Here is a 21330-nt window from a genome sequence, read left to right as displayed (position 1 = left end):
GGAGAAGTTTGGAGAGTGGCCAATAGTAATTTAGGAACAAAGGATCCAGAGATGGCATTTTCAGAGAATATACCACAATCTACTGCTTGACTGTAGGCAACTCCCCTCACACAGAGATTGCTTATCAATCTCATGGGTCAAAGTGGTCACTTTCCCATTCACTCCTCACAAGAAACAGGGATCCAAAGTATTTATATATGGCAGAAGACCTTACCTCTTCAACTTCCTTGGAGTTCTTCCATACAAAGAGTATCATAATATGGGAGGGCAGTGCCCTAGTCACCCTCCAAATTCTGATGAGTCAACATTATGGCACTTCTCTGTCAGTATAATATTATGTAAACTGATTTTAGCAGCTAACTAAGATGACTCCTTTCCAAAAGAGAGTCTTAAACTTAAACAATACTGCAGGACAAGTAACTGATACAATAACAGTGAGCCCACTTTACCACTCTGATTAGCTAATGTGAGCATATAACCATGTTTACTCAGTTGTCTTTTTCTATTGAGCCTTCTCTAGGCATCATTTCTGGCAGATTTGCTGGGGGAGGGAGGGATGTTTCTGTCAACCATGGTGCCAACTAGGATCCACCTTCAGAAAGAGGCTGCTCAGAAACCGTTGAGTTCAGTACCCAGCTTTTCCCCTGTAGCAGGGGTTTACCAGGCACTGACTAATTGGAAATTTTAAATCTTATTACATTTCATCTACTAATTTGGTATGGCATAGTAAAAGGTAGCATATACCGAATACATTAAAATGATGACGACACAAGTGACTGGAGTACACAGTGGTATTTTATTAGTGCTTAACATGCAGCAACCACTGGGACAAAATCTAAAATTTAGGATTACAATTTTTATTTTTAAAAAGTGTTGAAGACTATAAATGCAACAAAACTGATGGTTCATGCATTTTCAAATTCTACACACATAGGCGCAACTTACATCATGACTTTCCATTTTGTGGAGAAAAATCGTTGTTCAACTTTTCTTTGTGCAAGACCTGTTTGGGGATTTAATATATGGCTATACAGGTTTATGCATTTTATCACACTAATACATAAAAACTGGAATCATCCATGCTGAATGAATTGGATACATCATTCATGATAAACTGAAATATACGTACTTGAGATTCTTTTGATACTTGGCTTAGAAGATTTAGTTGGGCTAACAATCTTTTTGAGTGTGATAGTGTTACAGTTGTAAAATTATTTAAACAAAAGATAAAGTGCTATAGCAGTTGCATACTAAAAACTTTTAATAACAGTAATGAAATCTACAACTATATTGGAAACCATAAAAGGGAAATCGGGAAGATATCTCATGTTTAGAAATAGTTTAATGGAATTAATACTGCCTTTTTCTTCCTATCAATGCTTTGGCCTTTCTTCAGTTGCTTTTAAATCAGGAGGAAATTAACATATTTAAAACATGTTTTCAAATACATATATTTGCATTCCTAACACTCTACAAATGTACAACTTGTGCACAGGCCTTTGGATAGATAGCCATTTCACATTATTAATAACATTCAGTGCAGGAAAAACGTTAAGATATACATTTGATTTCTTTTAAGAATCTGAGCAAAAGATTTAATGGAGGCAGAAGGGAAGAAGTCATTAAAAAGCTTAACAAAGATTATTACTCCAATTGAAAAAGCCTTCAAAATACAGGCAATGTTTTCATAGCTGGACCATTACAAATAGCCCTTGATTTAAGGCGAACAACAATAGATTAGCCAACTATAATTTATGGATAATTCCATATTCACTGAAAAATGGTAAGTAAACTCAAATTAATGTTCATGCAAGGTATCGCAAGTGTGTGTGAAATATATGCTTTCCCAATATTACCCATCAGGTAATCTCAATAGATGTAATTTGATTTTAAACAATGCTTCAGAATTTATTTTGTATGGAACATTCTTGGAGACAACATTCTAAACAAATTAATGAATTATATGCTTTGCAGAGAATAATAAGCTCTGAAAATACATTAATACTGGCTGTGATTTTACCAACATCGTATTTAAAGCAAAATTGCCTTCTATACTGTTAAAAAAATATAGATGCAACAATTATGCTTTCAAAGGCAGTCCCTGCTAATTTATATTATAGCTGATACTTTGTGCTTGCTTCTGTAAAATATTTATAAAAGGAATCCTTGTACCTCATTTGAAGTTTCAGTTATTATGTACCTAAAGAAATTGATATTTAAGAAGTTGATCACAAAGGAGTATTTAAATTATATTAATAAATATATAAGCCATGTAATATATAAATTATAGAGTTGCTATTTATATACATTGCATTGAATATATTTTATGATGTCGTTTAATATACCTGCCTTTTGTGATTTTTATAATTAACTATTGTAAATTTAAAGTATCCTTTAATTCACTTTTGTGTCAAGCAGAAATTAAAAGGAGTAAAGAATTTAAGCAAAACAAAAAACAAAAACCTTCATAAAGCTGAACTTTATTTTAATTCTAAGAATTAAACACTATACACTCCACTCTGTTGATATTTCCCATTAAGATTAACCAAGTTAATTTGAAAACTTAAAAAGTTTTAAAAAGTTAAATATTAAGAATTCCAACATATAAAGTGGTTTACATTCATTTGGTATATTTGAAGAACACATGTAGGAAGGACCTAATGAATTTAATATAACGGAATCTCAGATTAAATGTCATTGGCTCAGGATTTTAAATAATATAAGTGGAAGGCATTAAATGTGTTACTATGCAACATCTGTAAGCTTTCAATCACCAACTGATTTTTAAAATATATTCTATACAAACTATGAAAATAAACACCTATTTTAAATGCACAAGTTAACATTAACAAATAAAGCATAGCATAGAATTTGTACCTTATTGGAATTACAGAGGAAAAATGTATGCAAACTATCTCCACTTAATAGGTGTTACTTGTTTATTCCAAACTGTATCGAAAAATAAACCAAAGTCTAATAATCCAAATGGGAGCTCTCTTCATGGTACATATGCTGCTTAATATGGGTAGGGAAATTTAAAAATACAAGGAATACTTGCTCCTTCTGATAATACGCTAACCTATTTTAGTTACAAAAGGGCTTTAATCAGTAATACATAATAATAATAAAAAAACTTTCTGAATTGAAATTATTATTATTTTGGAAAAGGAAAAATAGTTTCCATTCTTCTCTATAGAAATCCTTAATATGTTTATGTATGAAAAAAATGTTCATTACACAATCAAGAAGAAAATTGAACAAAAACATCATTTCATTCTTCCTAACACTGCATCCTCCTTATGTCTAAGCCTATTTGCACTTACTAGCAATCATTCTGCCTCAATTTTTGTAAAATAAAGGAATAACTTTTTGATTACAATATAGTAAACAATATTTTCTGTATGGCAATATTTTCCATTAGACTTGCATTTTACCACTTTGAAATAGTTGCATAACAACGCACATAAATTTATTTAGTCGGAGACATGCTGAGTCAAATATGTCCATCGTTCTTTAATAGAGGACAATATTTGACTCTGACACAGAATACAGTACTGAAATAATTGCAATCTATTTTAAAAAATAATTTCCTATATTGAAGAAAACAAGCAAGTCAATCTCAATTTATTGTCTCAAAAATTGCAGAACCCAAATGATTCATATGTTTATGCATATGCATATGTGTATACAGACAAACCCCTAAACACACATGAATAGCTGACATATTAATATTTAGACTCTTGTGTTCCTGTCAGCTTTTCTCCCCATACTTCTTATAGTCTAAACAAATGAGGTATTATCCACTAGTTCCTTTTGCTTCATTTCCGCTTTTTAAATATGCATATAAATGCTTAAATCAATGGCATGCTGTATTTTGTATATTAAGCTCTGGTCCATCCATATAGATTATGGAATTTGCCATTTGAAAAGCTCACATTTCTTCAAGAGCACAAATGTAATTGTTTCACGCTCTACACCAGTGGTTCCCAAAGTTGGCAACTTTAAGACTTCTGGACTTCAACTCCCAGAATTCTCCAGCCAGCTCTGCTTAAAGTTGCCAAGTTTGGGAACCATTGCTCTACACTAAGGATCAATACTGTCCCTCTCCTCAGGCAAAAATGTATTATCATCTCATTTACGGTAGTAGTGATTCCTAAAGTACATCACATTTTCCTTCATATTAAGAGCTGCAAGACACATTCTGACTCTGCACATTCATTCTGGCAGCATGCTGCAAAACTCCCAAGTGTTTGATTGAAGTGCAAAATAAATATTCAAGTATATATATTAAATGACAATTGTACAGGATAATCCAAACTAAGCATAATATTTTGAAAATAAAGCATACCTGGATGTACATGTTCAAGGTAAAAGAATGTTTTGCAGCAAAAGGAGTTTACATTTGACCTTATAAAACCTGGAGTTTATATACAGATTCAAGAACTAATACTAACTTAAATTTGGAGTCAAATGCTTTCAGGACAAAGCATGAATATGAAATTTACAATATCAAAACACTGGACTAAGTGATCCATCATCTTAATTAATACCAAGGAGTGTTGACATTAGCTTAGGTTTTTGAAAATTTGCCAGCTCGCCGAGAAGGTTCATATGGCACTCGTAGAATACTTGGAGTTTCTTCCATTACTCGTACTAAAAGATTGTCAATATAATCCTCAAGTTCACGAATGTGGGTATCTTTTTTCTTCAATTGTTCTTTGTGTTTCATCAACTCTTGTAAAACCTCTTCATAAGTAAGATTACGATATCCTGTTGCAGCATCAAAAGGATTTCCATCCTAGAATAAAGATATTTCTTTAAGATGACAGTACGAGAAGCATTGTCTTGATAGAAAAATGTGAGTCAGAGGCCTCACAAAAGTTTATCTATGTAATTCATAATGCCATATGCATTACAGAAGCACGTTTAAATAAAGAGCAAAGAAATGCACTTATGACAAACACCTCTGCATAAATACTGCAAATACATTCATACTCAATTTTATCACAATTTTTACACAGTTTACAAGCAAATGTGGCTTCCCCCATTATTTTGCCTGTTGGAAGCCACTGAGAAGGTATCATGTGACCTCAGGAATCTGCAAACATCATAAACACGTGCAATTGACCAGTGGTAAATTTTGTTCACATGACTGGGGGAAACTGCAATGTTCTTAAGTGCGAAAGCCAGCCATTTTCCAATGCTGTCATAAATTTGAACAGTTGTTAAACAGGATCTAATCTGGGTCAGTCTTCATTCATGAGTTGTTAATCAAATGGTCATAAATTAAGGATTACTTGTATTTAACCCAGTTTCTCCATGTCGCTTCATGTAATTTCAGCATTGATCTTACTCTATTATCATAGAACATCCTACATAGCACTGTACATGGTGATGTACAGTGGTCACAATTTTCATGAATTAATGAATAATTAGAACCCCATTTCTAAAGAAATGCAGAGAGCATTTAGTAAATGTGTCCTATGTGTCATATGGATTGGTAAAAACCAAAGATACTTATATTACTACCATGTGGAAGCTGCAGGTAATATTTCTGCATTTGTTCTGACCTAGGATTCCCCAAAAAGTACAAAGCAGATTCCTGGTCCTGACAAAATCTCTTTTATTAAACTGAAGTGAATTCCTCTCATTCACATTCAGCAAAGGCCTGGTAAGTCTTTCAAAGGTGAAGTTATGACCAGAGACCTTATCTACCTTGGAAATCTGCCATGTAAATATTTTTCAAATGCAGTGCTGTGAAGGAAAGACTTGGCACAGAGTCTCTGAGATTCACAGATACTCCTGAAATGAACTAATGAACCAACAAATTGTTTCCTGCAAAAGCCCACGCCCCCTTTCATTCCTCTTTTATTTCCTATGGGAGGGGCCATTCACCATCTACCTGTGGCTTTACACCCAAGTCAACCCTGATTTCTTAGCTCTTCTTTTCTTCTGGCAGCTCTGCACATGCGCACACTGGGGACAGGCTCCAGCAGTTCCTCTGCCTCACTGCTGTCTAGCTCTGAAGACAACTGAGAACTACCAGATGGCCTTGGCCCCATCTTTGCCTCTGACGCAGAACCTTCGTCCGAGCCTTCCCCAGCCTCTAGGACTGGCCCATGTTCCTCCCCAACTCCTCACTGTTCGACTCTGCTGGCAGCTCAGCTGGCAGGCCACAACAACATCACAGCCAATTTTAACCATGCATTTTCAGAATTATTCACTATATGTGTCTTTCTGTGTACAAATTTCCATGTAAGCAATATATGCAATTTTATAACTTACGCAAGCACAAACAAATCAGGAAAGCTATTGTATTTGTTCCTCACTAGAAGTTGTAATGTTGTTTATAGGTAACAGGAGGCAACAACAGTTTCACACATTTTATCAAATCAGCCACTGGACATCAAGAATTATAAGATTTGGTATAGTTCTATCGTTTCTATCAAACTTGCTATTCCAAAAAAATTCTGTTTAAATCAAGTTCTGATTTGTATTTATATATCCCATTGTACAAATTGGTTGATGGTATGGAAAAAAGCTATCAAATCTAGACAGAATACTTAAAAGCAGAGATATCATCCTGCCAACAAAAGTGCGCATAGTCAAGGCTATGGTTTTCCTAGTTGCAAGGTATGGCTGTGAAAGTTGAATCATAAGAAAGGCTGAGCACCAAAGAATTGAGGCCTTTGAACTATGGTGCTGGAGAAGACTCTTGCAAGTCCCTTGGAGTACAAGGCAATCAAACCGGTCAATCCTAGAGGACCTCAACCCTGACTGCTCTTTAGAAGGCCAGATCCTGAAGATGAAACTCAAATACTTTGGCCACCTATTGAGAAGGAAAGACTAACTGGAGAAGAGCCTAATGCTGGGAAAGATTGAGGGCAAAAGAAGAATGGGACGACAGAGAATGAGGTGGCTGGATGGCGTCACTGAAGCAGTAGGCGTGAGCTTAAATAGACTCCAGGGGATGATAGAGGACAGGAAGGCCTGGAGGACCATTGTCCATGGGGTCCTGATGGGTCGGACATGACTTCGCAACTAACTACAAATGGAAAAACCTAGCCCTGATATAAGAAAACAAGCAAAAGGAAAGTACTGTAGTTTCTGCTATCAATTAAGGATCTAGGGCAACTATTATGACTAGGAAGTACTGGAACGATCAGGCTAATTATATTCATAAGCCAGGAAAAGAACAGCTATATCTTTCTATGTAGATAGAAACCCTTAGCTGCAACAACCTGCAGACTTGAGCCTGAAAAGGGGAAAAGTGAAAGAAACAGGAACAATTAATTGCCATTCAAGAAAGAATTAGAGGAATGAAGATTAGGCTTGCCCAGCTGGTCACAAATCCTGTGTATGGGTTATCACTTTGTTCTGGCCTTGAAGAACTGATCTCATCCACTCCCTTTGCTTGTATATCTGGCTTTTTTGTAAACCTGATGACGGGGCGTCTCCCTCTCTCTTTTGTTTTATGTGAATAGCTAGTTAATTGAAAATACTCACACAAATACTCACACTAAATAAATAAATAAATAACACAACCCAGAGAATTCTGGGTAAATCCTGCAACTATCAGAATGCTTCAGCTGATTAATTCTGGCAGAACTTCAATAAGAAAGTTGCAGGAAAATATAAATACTAAGGAATTTACAGAACATCATTTTTTCCATCTCTCACTATTGGTCTGCACCAAAAGCAGGAGCAGATTGTAATTGAGATCTAAGTGAAAGAGGCCTCCATCTGGGATCCACAGTGCAGTGTTATTAAGTGAACATTTCTCTGGACTATTTCCCACTTTCCTGGCAGATGATGATGCAAGGCAACTAGTCTATATTTGAAAAGAACCCAATATGATTAAAATGGATAATAGACATGACTCAAAAACATTTCTTGGTTGCTTCCCAACAGTGAGATAATGCTACATGCTTCTTTTTAATGAATTCAGGCTCTATTTTAAGATTTGCTCATATCTATCACTTTCTATATTTAAACAGCAAGTTAGGGCTAATTCATATCCACAGAAACCACACTAACATCCAATAATCTGCAAGTGAATGAATGAAATTGAAAGTATTATTGCATATATGAGGTAAAATCTATATAAAAATGCTTTCTCTTGCTTATGTATCTGGATGACAATTAATACATTCAAATCATGAACTAATGTTGAGCTAATCAAATATAACTATCAATGAATTCTTCTGCCTTTTTGAAATTATTTACACTAATAGATAGATACATGCATATAGGTATAGATTTAAAATTGCATTTAAAAGTAAGTGAAATGTTTAGATGTGCATAATTACTTTCTAAGATAAAAAACAAGAAGAACATTTGCAAGATTCCAGATATGTATCTGAAGTATTTAGACTGCTACCTGATGAATGAATATGACTGGAAAATGTCCATGAATTTTGAAAAAAAGGAAACATCTCTGACCAAACCACCTTAATGCCTGTTGTATACATCATTATAATCTGATAACATGTTCTAATTCTGTAATCTAATGAAAGAATAAGCAAATTCTCCCTTGTTCCATTTTGTATACCTTATCTGTACAATTTTATACACCGACCTTTGCCTATCCTGGTAATATAAGGAATGGAATTGTTTATTCAAGACATATCTAAACATTGAAGTTTAAACTGCTTTTCTTTCAGAACTAAATCTTAAAGGTACAAAGATATATGGTACTTCTAAAGCATTGTTTGTCTAAGTATTGTACATTTTCTAGTCCTACCAGAGTTTTAATAGAAAAATCAGAATATTTGCAAGATTTACATTTCAGTGGACTAATGACTATGAGTATATATGTTTCTCTTCCAGGTTGACCAAAGTGACTATAATATGTAAATTTAAGGATAGAGTTAAACTGTCAATATTACAATGCAATACTTAATAAAAAATAGAATATCTGAAATTTGTCTTATATGGCTGCTAGTCATATACATATTTTTAATGGAAGAATAAAAGAGATGCTTGTGTAAGTTTTTAAATATTTAATTTTAATACTAATTTGTACATTGTTATAATGATCATTTTATATGTGTGTTGTTTATATTCAATTATTATATGCTGCTCAGAGAAACTGTTTGAAAGGCTATCTAAATTTGATTAATGAATAAATAAATTAAAAACTATTGATTATGCATAGATTACTTCATTTACTGTGCATATGTGTCTGCATATGTTCCTGTGTATCCATTCAAAATTAAGCTCCATTGTATCAATATAATTAAGTTTGAATAAAGAAAAAAATCATTAAACTGACTAAAACATTGCACCGAAAACAGATTATTATACACTGCTTTTCAAATTAAATGGTAATTTTTGTTATCTGCAAATAAAAAAGTTTTATGCTTCAGCATAAAAGCAAATTCCTCAACTTGTCTACTAGGCAAAAACCAGAATTTCTGCTATGAATGTGAGATATTTAACTGCTTATCATATAGCCTTTAAATCATATTTTCAACTCTGGTAACAAATGGGAAGCTTTTTGTTTATATCTGAATACGATCATAAAATATAATACCAAAACTCACTTGTGATTTAGGGAGCTAAACTACATCAAATATACAATACTTCAGTTTCAATATCATTAAAATAAGCAGGTGGAAATTTGAGATAAAGCTAACTAGAATGGGTGAGTGATGGAGACAATATAAATGCTGCAAATCAGTCAAGTATTATTTTTTTTGAGCTCCTGATCGATCATTAATGGAAAATAATAAGAATGCTTTACTTATGTTTATATCTCATCTGCTTTTAGAAATCATCTCAAAATAGTGTCTATAATCTCCTGCAACTTTATAAATACTTATGACAGGGAAAAGTTTACAATATCATAGACATAGGTTCCAAAATCTAAAAGAAATGGTGATCTATACTTTTTGTCTTTCTGAATTATAAGTAATAATTCTTTAAGTATATATTCATTCACAGTTTTAAAAAATGTTCATATTTCAGATAATCATTTTTTTTTGTTTCCAACTTTGTAACAGTTGGCAGAAGAGATACCATTTTAATTATATACCGCAGATGGTTGAATATATTACATTTTGTTCATTTCTGATCATTTAGATCAAAACATATGCATAGTAAAACAACTATGTCAATGCAACTAATGTAGTGATTGAGATCTGCATGATTTTACTATTTTAAATGGAAACACATGTTCAGTAAATGAGAACAAATTAACTAAAAATAAATATTCTATGTCATTTCCCAACAACACTGATATCAAATTCAATAAATAGGAGAAAACCCCACAGTTTCAAGTTAGCAAGCGTGTAGAGAAAGCCTGATAATCAAGTATTATTTGGGTACAAACTGATAGCTACTGCTGGAAAAAGCAAAGATAACATTTGAACTTGGCATTCTTTGATCATTTGTTTATTCTAATGAGGAGCTTTGTTTTGGGAATATAATTGAAACCACTTTCACATCTCTTGTTTTACTTTTCCATTCTCCTTTTGGGTTTTTAATTGGGCTTTCTTTTCAATGAGCTACCTCTCATTCAGTCACAGGTGATAGCACTAACGGAACAAAACAAATATATAAAATACCATTTCCCAGAGGAAAACTACAATGAAGGTCATCGATTTAAATTACTTCAAACTTATTTGTTAAGTTTCATATTTAAGAGTTAAGTTGCAATATTTGAATTCTTACAATAGTTATGTTTTAAATTTCCTGAAAAGTGCCTTCTAGATATTTTACTCCCATAATTTGGACTTCAAAAGTAAAATAGTTGTTTTAGAAATTTGTTATATTGTTCTGAAAATAATATAGAAGCACAAACATAAAATGCTTTGAAATATTGGGTAAATAATAATATTTGTTATGCAGGCACTTGGCAACCTGCTCACATTTACAAATACAAGGGGTGTTTCAACTTCCTTTGCCATCTATCCAGCCTCCCAATCTCGGACTTCAGTCAATCTGTTGTCTTCTTCCTCCCATTGGTGATAAGGTGCAAATGCACAGGATGACAAGGACAGTGAGGCTGGCAGAGTGCAGCAAGTTCAAAAGAGCAGAAGTGTTGGGGACAGAGAAGGGATGAGTTGAAGCAGAAGTGTGCTAGCAGGGTAGGAGAAGTGTGAAAGTACAGCACAGTCATGGCTTAGTAACAGCAATAGGGTCTATCAAAACTGTTGTCACTAATTTTTGCCCTATTACCACATCACTTAGAGAGGAAAATTCCAGTTTCAATTGGGTTGCAAAGTGAGTACTATCTGAATTTCTTTTTCAATAAGTCTAAATTACATTTTCTTTTTTCATTCTGGTTTGTCGCTGTGGCTCTTTGTATCCTACTGGGAGTCTTTAATGATTGAGTTTATTTTTAATAAATAAATAAATGTTTCTTGATTATCATCTTGTAATATTTATTAATCAATCTAGAATTCACATTTGGATTAACTTTCCTAAACCACTTAAAAAGACCCACAGGACTTGGATTTAGCGAATAATAATTGAGTATATTATCTTCGAATAAACAAAAAGCAAAAGGATGAAAGGGGATTAGGGAACTTAGGTTCAAAAGTGCTCATGCATTGTCATCTTCCAGTATTTCTGTTACCTTTTAATATATTTCCTTCTTAAAATATACATCCCAAGGAATTTAATGAATAAAAGTTCATATTTCCATCAAACTCACAAGCTTATGTGAAGAAGTATTATGTATCTAGTCACCCAATTAAAAAATATATAACCAAGGTGAAAAACAACAGGTAATATAGTTGAGAATGTATGAATCCATTCAATATAAATAGAGGCCGAGGGGGGTTAATCTCTTCAGATTAGAAAGCAAGAAACTGGGGAGAAATATACAGCAACATAAATAAAGTTAGATAATTAATTTTTCTTTAACATAGAGTAAGGATAGGCAGCTATGACCCTTGAGCATATTTTTGTAGCTGCCATAACCTCACATACTACGAATACTTAAAACTGATAAAACAATCTATTCCCATTTTAAGGCAGGAGATTATTTTAAGCGTAAAAACAATCTTTAAAAAGTTAAACTCTCCCCAAAACAAAAAGGGAAAGTGATAAACCCTACCCCCAGCCAAATGTGGCCTTTGGTTGTTTCTATTGTCCATCACTATTGTTCTATCCACTACAGCTTTTGCTTCTAGAAAAAAAGTGATGCCTCCAACCACGAAAAGGTTGCCCATCTTAAATATAAGAGAAAAGCACTCTCTCCGTGCTGGTCAGTCATATCAGCCACTTACCTATTCAAGCAGTGTAAGAAATAGTCTATATTTATACCAATACAAATTCTTCCTTTTTATGTTAGGAAATTTAAGTCAATTGTTATTCCCTGCGTACTTAAAAACATTAAGAAAATATATAAGGCATGCACAATCCCTTCTTATGCATATTAGGTATGGGATTACACTGCTTTTATTCTGCTTTTCATCCAAACTTTTAATATGTGGTTTGATTCATGAAACCACTGGCCACAGGTTCATGAAGAACAGGCTATTTATACCTTTAAATTATTAACATCTATTGTGGGTAATATATCTCACGTCAAAATAATCAACAATTATCCATTTCAAGAAGGAAATAAATGTATTGGACTAGACAGAGTTCTGGATTAATTGAGGAAAGGAAATCTGCCATTTGTACGATTAAATTAGGGTTCAATCAGTCAGCTAAAAGAACAAAGTTTTAAACAACAAAGCTTTAAACACCGGATATCCTTTGTCAAATATCAAATGGAACATCAATCAAGTAGTTACTTACCATTGTTTTTTGAAATTCTTCAGAATTTTCGGAATTCACATTAAGACTATGAAAGTAATAAAAATATATATTATATAATAAATATTAAGAAGCATGTGATTTCAAAATAATAGTTGCTCTTTTTTTCCATATATCATCCTATTTTTAAAAATCAGAGCACTATCTTTTTAAAAATCAACATATTTAACATGTGTAGCAAACAGAAAGTTCAGAAAATTTGAATGTCTTTGAGAGCTATATGAATAATAGAGTGGTAATAAATGTCCTACTACTCTGATTACAAAACAAACACAAAACACGCTTACTGCTTCTTACTATGACATTATAGTAAAGAAGAGTGTTTTGTGTTTGTTTTGTAATCAGAATAGTAGTAGTAATAGTAGTAGTAGTAGTAATAGTAATATATGTATATATATATAATGCAAATGCTATACATTATAGAAAACTATTTGGCTCTAGCATTTAAAAATGTATGGTATATCACAGAAGTGAGTACACTCCTCACATTTTGTAAATATATCTTTTCATGGGACAACACTGAAGAAATGACACTTGACTACAATGTAAAGTAGTATACAGCTTGTATAACAGTGTAAATGTGCTGTCCCCTCAAAATAACGCAATACACAGCCATTAATGTCTAAACTGCTGGCAACAAAAGTGACTACTATCAGAGTATTCTCAGAGAGGAAGAGAAAGTCCAAAGAAAGTAGAATAAAATTTCTTTATAAGCCTAAAGTTATCATTGCAATGATCCCATAGGTACTGATTCAATAATGGATTAAAATAGCTGGTTTGTCGTTTTCTCCTTTGAAGAAACAATATTGCAATTTGGCTCTGTCTCCAAATGAAGAATGAAGGAAAAAAGTCATTAATCCCTAGCAGCTAGAGAGTTGATATTTCTAATTTCCCTGAATTCAAATCATTATTAATTCTAAATAACAAAATATAATTTGTTAAAAACTAGAAAAAGGGTTGTATCATTTTAAATTCTCTCAAAACGATTATAGGGAAATTTACAAGAATGACTCATTTTACAGTAGTATATAAAAATTCCACAATAAATAAATAAAATCGGTTGAACATGAACATTGTGTGTGCTACAATTCTGGAATAAATGGACAATTCGAGAAAAAGAAAAATATATAATTATTACACATATTAAATAATTTTTATAAATATAACTGAAATTATGGTCTTTTCCAAATATATTCTAATAAAATTAAGCTACTTTATTATTAACTTTTGTTAAATGTAAGTTTCCATCTGCAATTATGTGGTTCATTTCAGTGAAGTTCTTTTGTAAACAATAATTACCATAACAAACAACAAAAAATGAATAACATTTTCAAAACGTGGCAAGGAATATATCCTGCAAACATGGAAAAATAGATCCCAAAGAGGCAACATTAGCACTGTTTGAAACTTTTTTTTATTATGAGCTGATTAAATTAATGCCTGATATAAATTAATGACTGATATAAAGTAGCATACCTAACATTAAATTCCATCAGTATTCAGAAACATAACATTCACAGATGAAGAAAACAATGTTGCTGAGACTGTCAAACAAAAAGGAAGCAGAAAGATAAAGGAAGCAGATGGAAATTAAGACATTTGATTTCTCCTAAATGTTTTTTTTAATGTTTAAAATGGCAAAAGAACATTTCAAAACATAAGCTATCAATGCAGAGTACAAAATACAAGTCAAGCCATCTTTTTCTGCATTGCCATAATACAGAACATTAAACAATATTTAATATGCTACAAATTACTGATTTGATTTTGCACTAGAGAGAAAAACATATATTTTCAAAATTATACTAGCTAGTCCTCCATTTAGTTCCTTAGTCTTTCAATTACTATTCATTTTTAGAATATACCATGTTTCCCTGAAAATAAAGACAGGGTCTTATTTTCTTTTGACCCCTGAAATAAGCACTTGGCTTATTTTGGGGGAGGTTTTATTATTTCTGAGGTACAGGAGGCAGCGAGGGTGGTCACTTCATGGCTGCTATGTTGCAATATTGTTGGGGAGGGCTTATTTTCAGGGAGGGCTTATTAGTGTATGCGCTAAAACCTGATTGGGCTTATTATCTGGGGGGGCTTATTTTCGGGAAAACAGGATATTTCACCATAATCAACATCATAATCAACATCATATACTTTTAAAAAGCTGAAAATCATAAAAATCATATAAATTATATCATTATAAAATTAAATCCTTTAAAGAAAATATACAGTGGGCCTAAAAGTTTGTGAATGCTTTTGAATTTTCAATAATTTATACATGAATATGTATAAATTGCCTAGCAGGTGCTCCACATAGTTGTTTAATGGGGTTCTCTTCATCTGTTAGTATTCCATTCAGTACAAAAACCTTAAATATTTGATTTCTTTATAACTTAGATGATAGTTTGTTGGATCTACTGTAAAACTAGCTTTATGGAGACTTGTTGCTACTTTTTCCAATGGATTAAATGGTTTCCCCAGATTTCACTATAGACAATGATATCATTTAAGTAACTCTCCCATTTTAGTTGATCAGGGAAAATTTGGTCCATTAACCCCAAAATGTTGTGTCCCTTTCACTTCAACCAATGAAAGAGACTGTCTCATTAAGTGATAAGTTCTCCTTCACTAAAGATCTTCAAGCTGAGGCTGGACAATCATTTGCCTGATATGCTTTAGTAGAACTTTTACCAAGCAAAAAGATAGACTAGATGACCTGAGAAATCTTCCAACTATTTTTAATGCATAGCTAGAAATTATAAGCAACATTGGAACAGAATCAAAGTAGAAATGATGGAACCTCTTTAAACAACAATGAAAATAGAAGAGAAAGAACTGGATAAAATTACAAAATAAAAAGACCTGCAAATAGAAGAGGAACAATTGTAGCAAAAGAAAGCAAAGATAGTACCAATAGTAATAGGTGCCTTGGGCGCAATCCCATCTAAATACCATTAGTATTGACAAAATACATTTAACAATACATTTAACATTATCAAATCACAACATCTGTCTAACCCAGATCCCTGGAAAGCAGAGGTGGGTTTCTGCCAGTTCGGCCCGAATCAGGCGAAATGGTAGTGGCGGTGGTGGGAGGTTCCGCAGACCCACCCAGATGCTTCTGTGTATGCGCAAAAGTGTCACACATGCATGCACGCATGAGCAAACTGATAGTAAAAAATGAAAACCCATCACTTCTGGAAAGGACGTTAGATAAAATTGTGAAATCCAGTCTAAACATTTGGTTGACTATGTTACCAATATAATAATCTAATTAGACACTTCATTGAGACACCTATCTATTCACATTCTCAAACCTGGCATTCAATCATGCTAGTAACAACCTGTCGCCTTTAACTACTGAACTATATGTTACCCTGTGTCCAGTGCCTAAGAGCTTGTTAATTATCCAAATTTCTCTTTCTCTAGGTCTTGTTAATTACCTGTCTCCTGTCTCAGAGGACCTTGTTAATAACTTATACAGTCCCTCTAAAGAGGGCCTAACAACACATTAAAATTAAAGATGCTTTTGTTTTAACACCTGTCAAGTGCTGTAAATTGAGAAATTTTCACGTTAGTATATTAGTCTACTGTAGTGTAGCATAAAAACAAACATTTTTTATAAAAATGTTGCACACAGAGTTATCTATATCCTGGAAAATCAATATTTTAGTTGACATTTGTTCTTAAATACTGTATATTAAATGCACAGGACTGCTATGAGAGCTACACATTAACACCTGGACAGCTACTATGATGGATAGTGCCATTAGCCTACTGTAATGAAGGTGATCAAGGAACTTTAAAAGAGAAAACTTTGAAAAGTGTAATTGGGATTACAAAACATTAACTCTATTGTTGGTAACGGACAATATGACCTCATGTAGGTTTTTCAAAGAATTAGTCATTCGAGCTATAGATTCTATATCAATGTGTACAAAAAGTCAATTAAGCTATTACTTCTTACAAAGACTTTAAGGGAGGTGTGGAAAAAAAATCTCAATAGCAGTAAATTGACTTCAGTATGAATAACTATCATTTTTCAAACTCATATGCAACTTTATTTTAAGTCAATCTGGAAATTTCATTATAGGAAGTCTTTGACTTACAACCATTTGTTTAGAGACCATTTGAAGTTTTAACAGCACAAAAACACAACAACTTATAATTGTTTTTCACACTTACAAGGATTGCAGCATTTCTATGGCCATGTGATCAACATTTGGACGCTCGGCAACTGGCATGTATTTATAACCCTTGCCGTATCCTGTAGTCATGTGATCACCCTTTCCAAGCTTCTGACAAACAAAGTCAAACAGAAGCCAGGTTCACATAACAATTTGTTACTAACTTAACAATTACAGTGATTCATTTAAAGATTGTGCCAAAAAAAGCTTGTAAAATGGACAAACCTCACTGTCTCGCTTAATGACAGAAATGTTGGGCTCAATTGAGGTTGCAAGTCAAGGACTGCCTGTATACTAACTACAGCTAAAAATATCAATTTTACCTTGGAGATAACAGAATATAGCACAGATTATGTGCTAATTTTATGGCTCTTACTGCATTTGTAAGCTCTCCTTAAAGTGCCTTTAATTTAAAAAAAAATAAAGTCCAGTACTATTTGGCACCAGGTACCTAAAAGACACATTGGTCTATAAAGGTTGTGCAATGCTTCAAAATCACTTTCAAAAGTGAAAAGTCTTCTAAGGAAGTAAGTGCATGTCAATCATTGGAAAAAAAAACTTGAACATATAGGTGGGTTTCCCAAACACACATAACTTGTGTTCAATAGCAATAGCAGTTAGACTTATATACCACTTCATAGGGCTTTCAGCCCTCTCTAAGCAGTTTACAGAGTCAGCATATCACCCCCACAGTCTGGGTCCTCATTTCACCCACCTCGGAAGGATGGAAGGCTGAGTCAACCTCGAGCCGGTGAGATTAGAACCGCTGAACTGCAGATAACAGTCAGCTGAAGTGGCCTGCAGTACTGCACCCTAACCACTGTGCCACCTCGGCTCTTCAGCTGAATAGACATATTCAGCATTTTAATAATGGATACACTGAAGCTTTGCTTCAACATTTATAGCACAAGGGGTCCTTAATTCTTTGTTAGGTAATCCTGCATTTTAGGAGTACACTGACTTTTGTATAATAGAATGGCAAAACTGTTTGTTTGGCAGAATTGTTCCACAATACTTTATTTGTTTGTTTGTTCGTTTGTTTGTCTTGTATGCCGCCCACTCCTGGAGGACTTCGGGCGGCTCACAAAAGACAAGGGAAAGGGGGAAAACGAGACAAAAACAACATATTAAAAACAAAACCAACATTCACAATTTCCATGGAGGTAAATGCTTCTCAGCCCCCCCCCCCCCCCCAGCCTGCTGGAACAGCCAGGACTTGGTAGCTTTGTGGAAGGCCGGGAGGGTAGTAAGGGTCCGGATCTCAACAGGGAGCTCGTTCCAGAGGGCTGGAGCTGCAACAGAGAAGGATCTCCCCCGGGGAGTCGCCAGCCAACATTGGCGGCAGATGGAATCCGGAGGAGACCTAACCTGTGCGATCTAATTGGTCTGAGAGAGGTAATCGGCAGGAGGCGGTTTCTCACATAGACTAGTTCCTTCACAGCACTGAAGTATCAATCCAAGACTGTAATATTTATTTTTAAAAATTGAATCATGTTGTCCTTGAACAAAGATAACAAATACATTATAATAAAACACATCAACTTCAAAACATCTAACCAAGGAACTTACCTAGATAGCAGCATATTTTTTGGCTTGAAGTTTGTAGTAAAGGGATTAGTGGAATCAAAAACAAAGCTGCCCTGCTGACTTTCAGCAAAAGGACTGGGTGACTTCAAATCAGAGGAGCCTTCTGATCCTCCGTTGCTAAGTCTATCTGATCGTTTCCCTTCTTTCTTTCCAGTCACTCTTTCAAAGAGACTAACCTTCTCCTTTTTCTCTTTCTTGTTCTCTTTTTTTATTTCAGGTGGTTTCGAAAATAAACCCACATTTTGTTCCCACGATAAAGGGTTTTCTTCAAATGGATTCTTCTGTCTTGGCAATGTAGCAAACTTTTGAGGCAATGAAGCACTCACATTTGTAAAAGGATCGTTCTGAGCTGTGAAAGCTGAGTCACTATCATCCCCTGTGTTGTCCAGTTGACTCACTTTAGTGGTATCTGCACTTAATGTCCGTCTGTGTGGAGATTTTAGATTTCCTGAAAACAATGTTATTAGTATGCAACTGGAGTCAAGGATATAAGTAGAAATATATATCTATATCTATATTTACATACATACTATACACACACACAAAATATTATATGACTATTTGCAATAAGTTAAAATAAAAAGTTTATTCCAACAACTATTATTCTACAAATATAGACTATAAAAATGATTAGCTTTGGCTGAATGAAAACCAACAGTTTCAGCAAGCCTTTGACCATATAATAAATTATCCCTCTACAATATTATGCTTGTATTATGTTCACTGTAGTCACCTGAAGAACTTCTAAGAATAACAAAAATGCAGTACTATATTAAAAAAAATTCTACATAGAGAGAGTAAGAGTAATGATTATAGGGTGGAGAAAACTATTGCCGTTTATTTTGGCAGTTTGTAGCCCACCTTTATACCCAAAAACTACTTCAAGGAAGTTAATTTATAATTAAAACAAGCTTTTTATCCTCTAATTTTGAATATTTTAATAATTCCTGCATGAAGACAAATGTCAGAATACTATAAAACATGTTATTATAATAATGGTGTAAATTCATATCTATAGAATGATCTAAACAAATTGTAATCATTACCGTATTTCTCAGAGTATAAGACGCACCTTTTTTCTTCAAAAAAGAGGTTGAAAATCTGGGTGCGTCTTATACACCGAATACAGCATTTTTTGCCTCCCGAAGCCATGCCCCTTCACCAAAATGGCCATGCATACCCTTATGGAGGTTTTCAGAGACCTTCTGGGGACTGGGGAGGGCAGAAATGAACCAAAATGGCCTGTTTTTGCCCCCCCCCCAAGCTCCCAGCAGCATTCTATAAGCCTCCCTAAGGCTATGCATGCACATTTTTTGGCAAAAACCGGACCCGTTTTCATAAAAAGGGGCCATTTTTGGCTTATTTTGGGGGCCCCATCTCCCCCAGGAACAGTCTGCAAGCCGCCCCCAGGCTATTCATGCCTTTTTTTAAAAAAATGGGCCATTTTTGGGAGGTTTGCAGAGTGCAAAAAAAATTCCCCCCCTTTTGGAAAGCTCTTTAACTGATTGATGAGAATTACATTGATCAAGTGCTGTGCAAAGCAGAAAGAAAGTCTTAGGTCCTGCAGATTGTCAGTAATTTCCTTCTCCAGCACATGGATGAATACATCTGGAAAAATCTACCTACCTACCTACCTACCTACCTACCTACCTACCTACCTAACCTACCCTCTCTCTCTCTCTCTCCCCCTACCTACTGTATTTCTCTCTCTTTCTCTCCCTCCCTCCATCTACCTACCTATCTACACTCTCTCTCCCTACCTATCTACTGTATTTCTCCCTCCCTCTCTCTCCCTCTACCTACTCTCTCTCTATTCCCCTATCTATCTACTGTATTTTCCTCTATTTCTCTCTCTATCCCTCTACCTACCAACCTACCTAGTCTCTCTCTCTCCCTACCTACATATATTTCTCTATCTCTTTCTATTTCTCTATCTATCCCTTTTACCTACCCACCTACCTAACTACTCTCTCTCTCTCCTACCTACCTACTGTATTTCTCTCTTTCTCTCCCTCTCTATCTCTTTATCTACCTACCTACTTTTTTTTAATTTGCCTCTTCAAAACCTTGGTGGCGTCTTATACTCCGGTGCGTCTTATACTCCGAAAAATACAGTACTTCACTGGGGAGAGAAAATATTAACTAGCTAATAGGCTTAGCACATAGTATTTTGCTTACTCAGGTCTTTCCAGCTGATTCAAATGTTTAAAATTTTGCCATTGTTTCACTGTTATTTGTTTTTGTATTTTAATAACATGTGGGATCCAATCTGAAAATTGCTAGTTTAAGGATGGTGTATAATATGGATATATACAGTATTAAAAACAGATTTTGTTTCAAGCTTGGAACAAAACAGTCAAAATAAAAACATTCCAACTGAGATGACTATGTTCCATTAGGATAAAACTTAAAGTATTTAGAAGATTTAATCAAAGAAAGCAATGGGAATTCAGCATAACTGCCTTGCTCTTTGTTTTCCTGTAAGGGCCATAAGAGTAGTTGAAATATTAACTCATGTTGATTGTTATCTGCCATCCAACCTGCTGCAAAAGTGGCCACAATTTAATTTAATTTAAACATTAAAAAATTCATATAGAAATTATTTTGGTTGCTGAAGAAAAAATGTAAACAACCACCAACAAAAATCAGGTTCAAGCACAAGTCCATATTTTGTTTCTATTATTAACAAAATCAAATACAGGTTTTGCACAAATCCAGGAAAAAGAATTACATGTTGTAGGAAAAAAGTGCTTCTTCTAATTCTTGCATGAGTAAAACAAGAGCATAAGTA

At 34.0% G+C, this 21330-nt stretch overlaps 1 protein-coding gene across 2 annotated transcripts in view; it reads right to left on the bottom strand.

The window, feature by feature from the left end:
- Nucleotides 1-777: 777 nt before the first annotated feature.
- Nucleotides 778-21330, bottom strand: part of RAB11FIP2 (RAB11 family interacting protein 2) — a 33078-nt gene continuing 12525 nt past the window's right edge. For both annotated transcript variants that reach the window (XM_032225161.1, XM_032225162.1), the window contains exons 3-5: nt 18522-18987; nt 12754-12799; nt 778-4798 (exon numbers count right to left, since the gene is read on the bottom strand). In XM_032225161.1, coding sequence (XP_032081052.1) covers nt 4571-4798; nt 12754-12799; nt 18522-18987 — 740 coding nt within the window. In that variant the 3' untranslated portion in view covers nt 778-4570. The remainder of the gene's footprint in view (nt 4799-12753; nt 12800-18521; nt 18988-21330) is intronic.

The sequence above is a fragment of the Thamnophis elegans genome, chromosome 10 (assembly GCF_009769535.1).
Source record: "Thamnophis elegans isolate rThaEle1 chromosome 10, rThaEle1.pri, whole genome shotgun sequence".
Lineage (NCBI taxonomy): Eukaryota > Metazoa > Chordata > Lepidosauria > Squamata > Colubridae > Thamnophis > Thamnophis elegans.
This window is presented reverse-complemented; position numbering and strand designations above follow the sequence as displayed.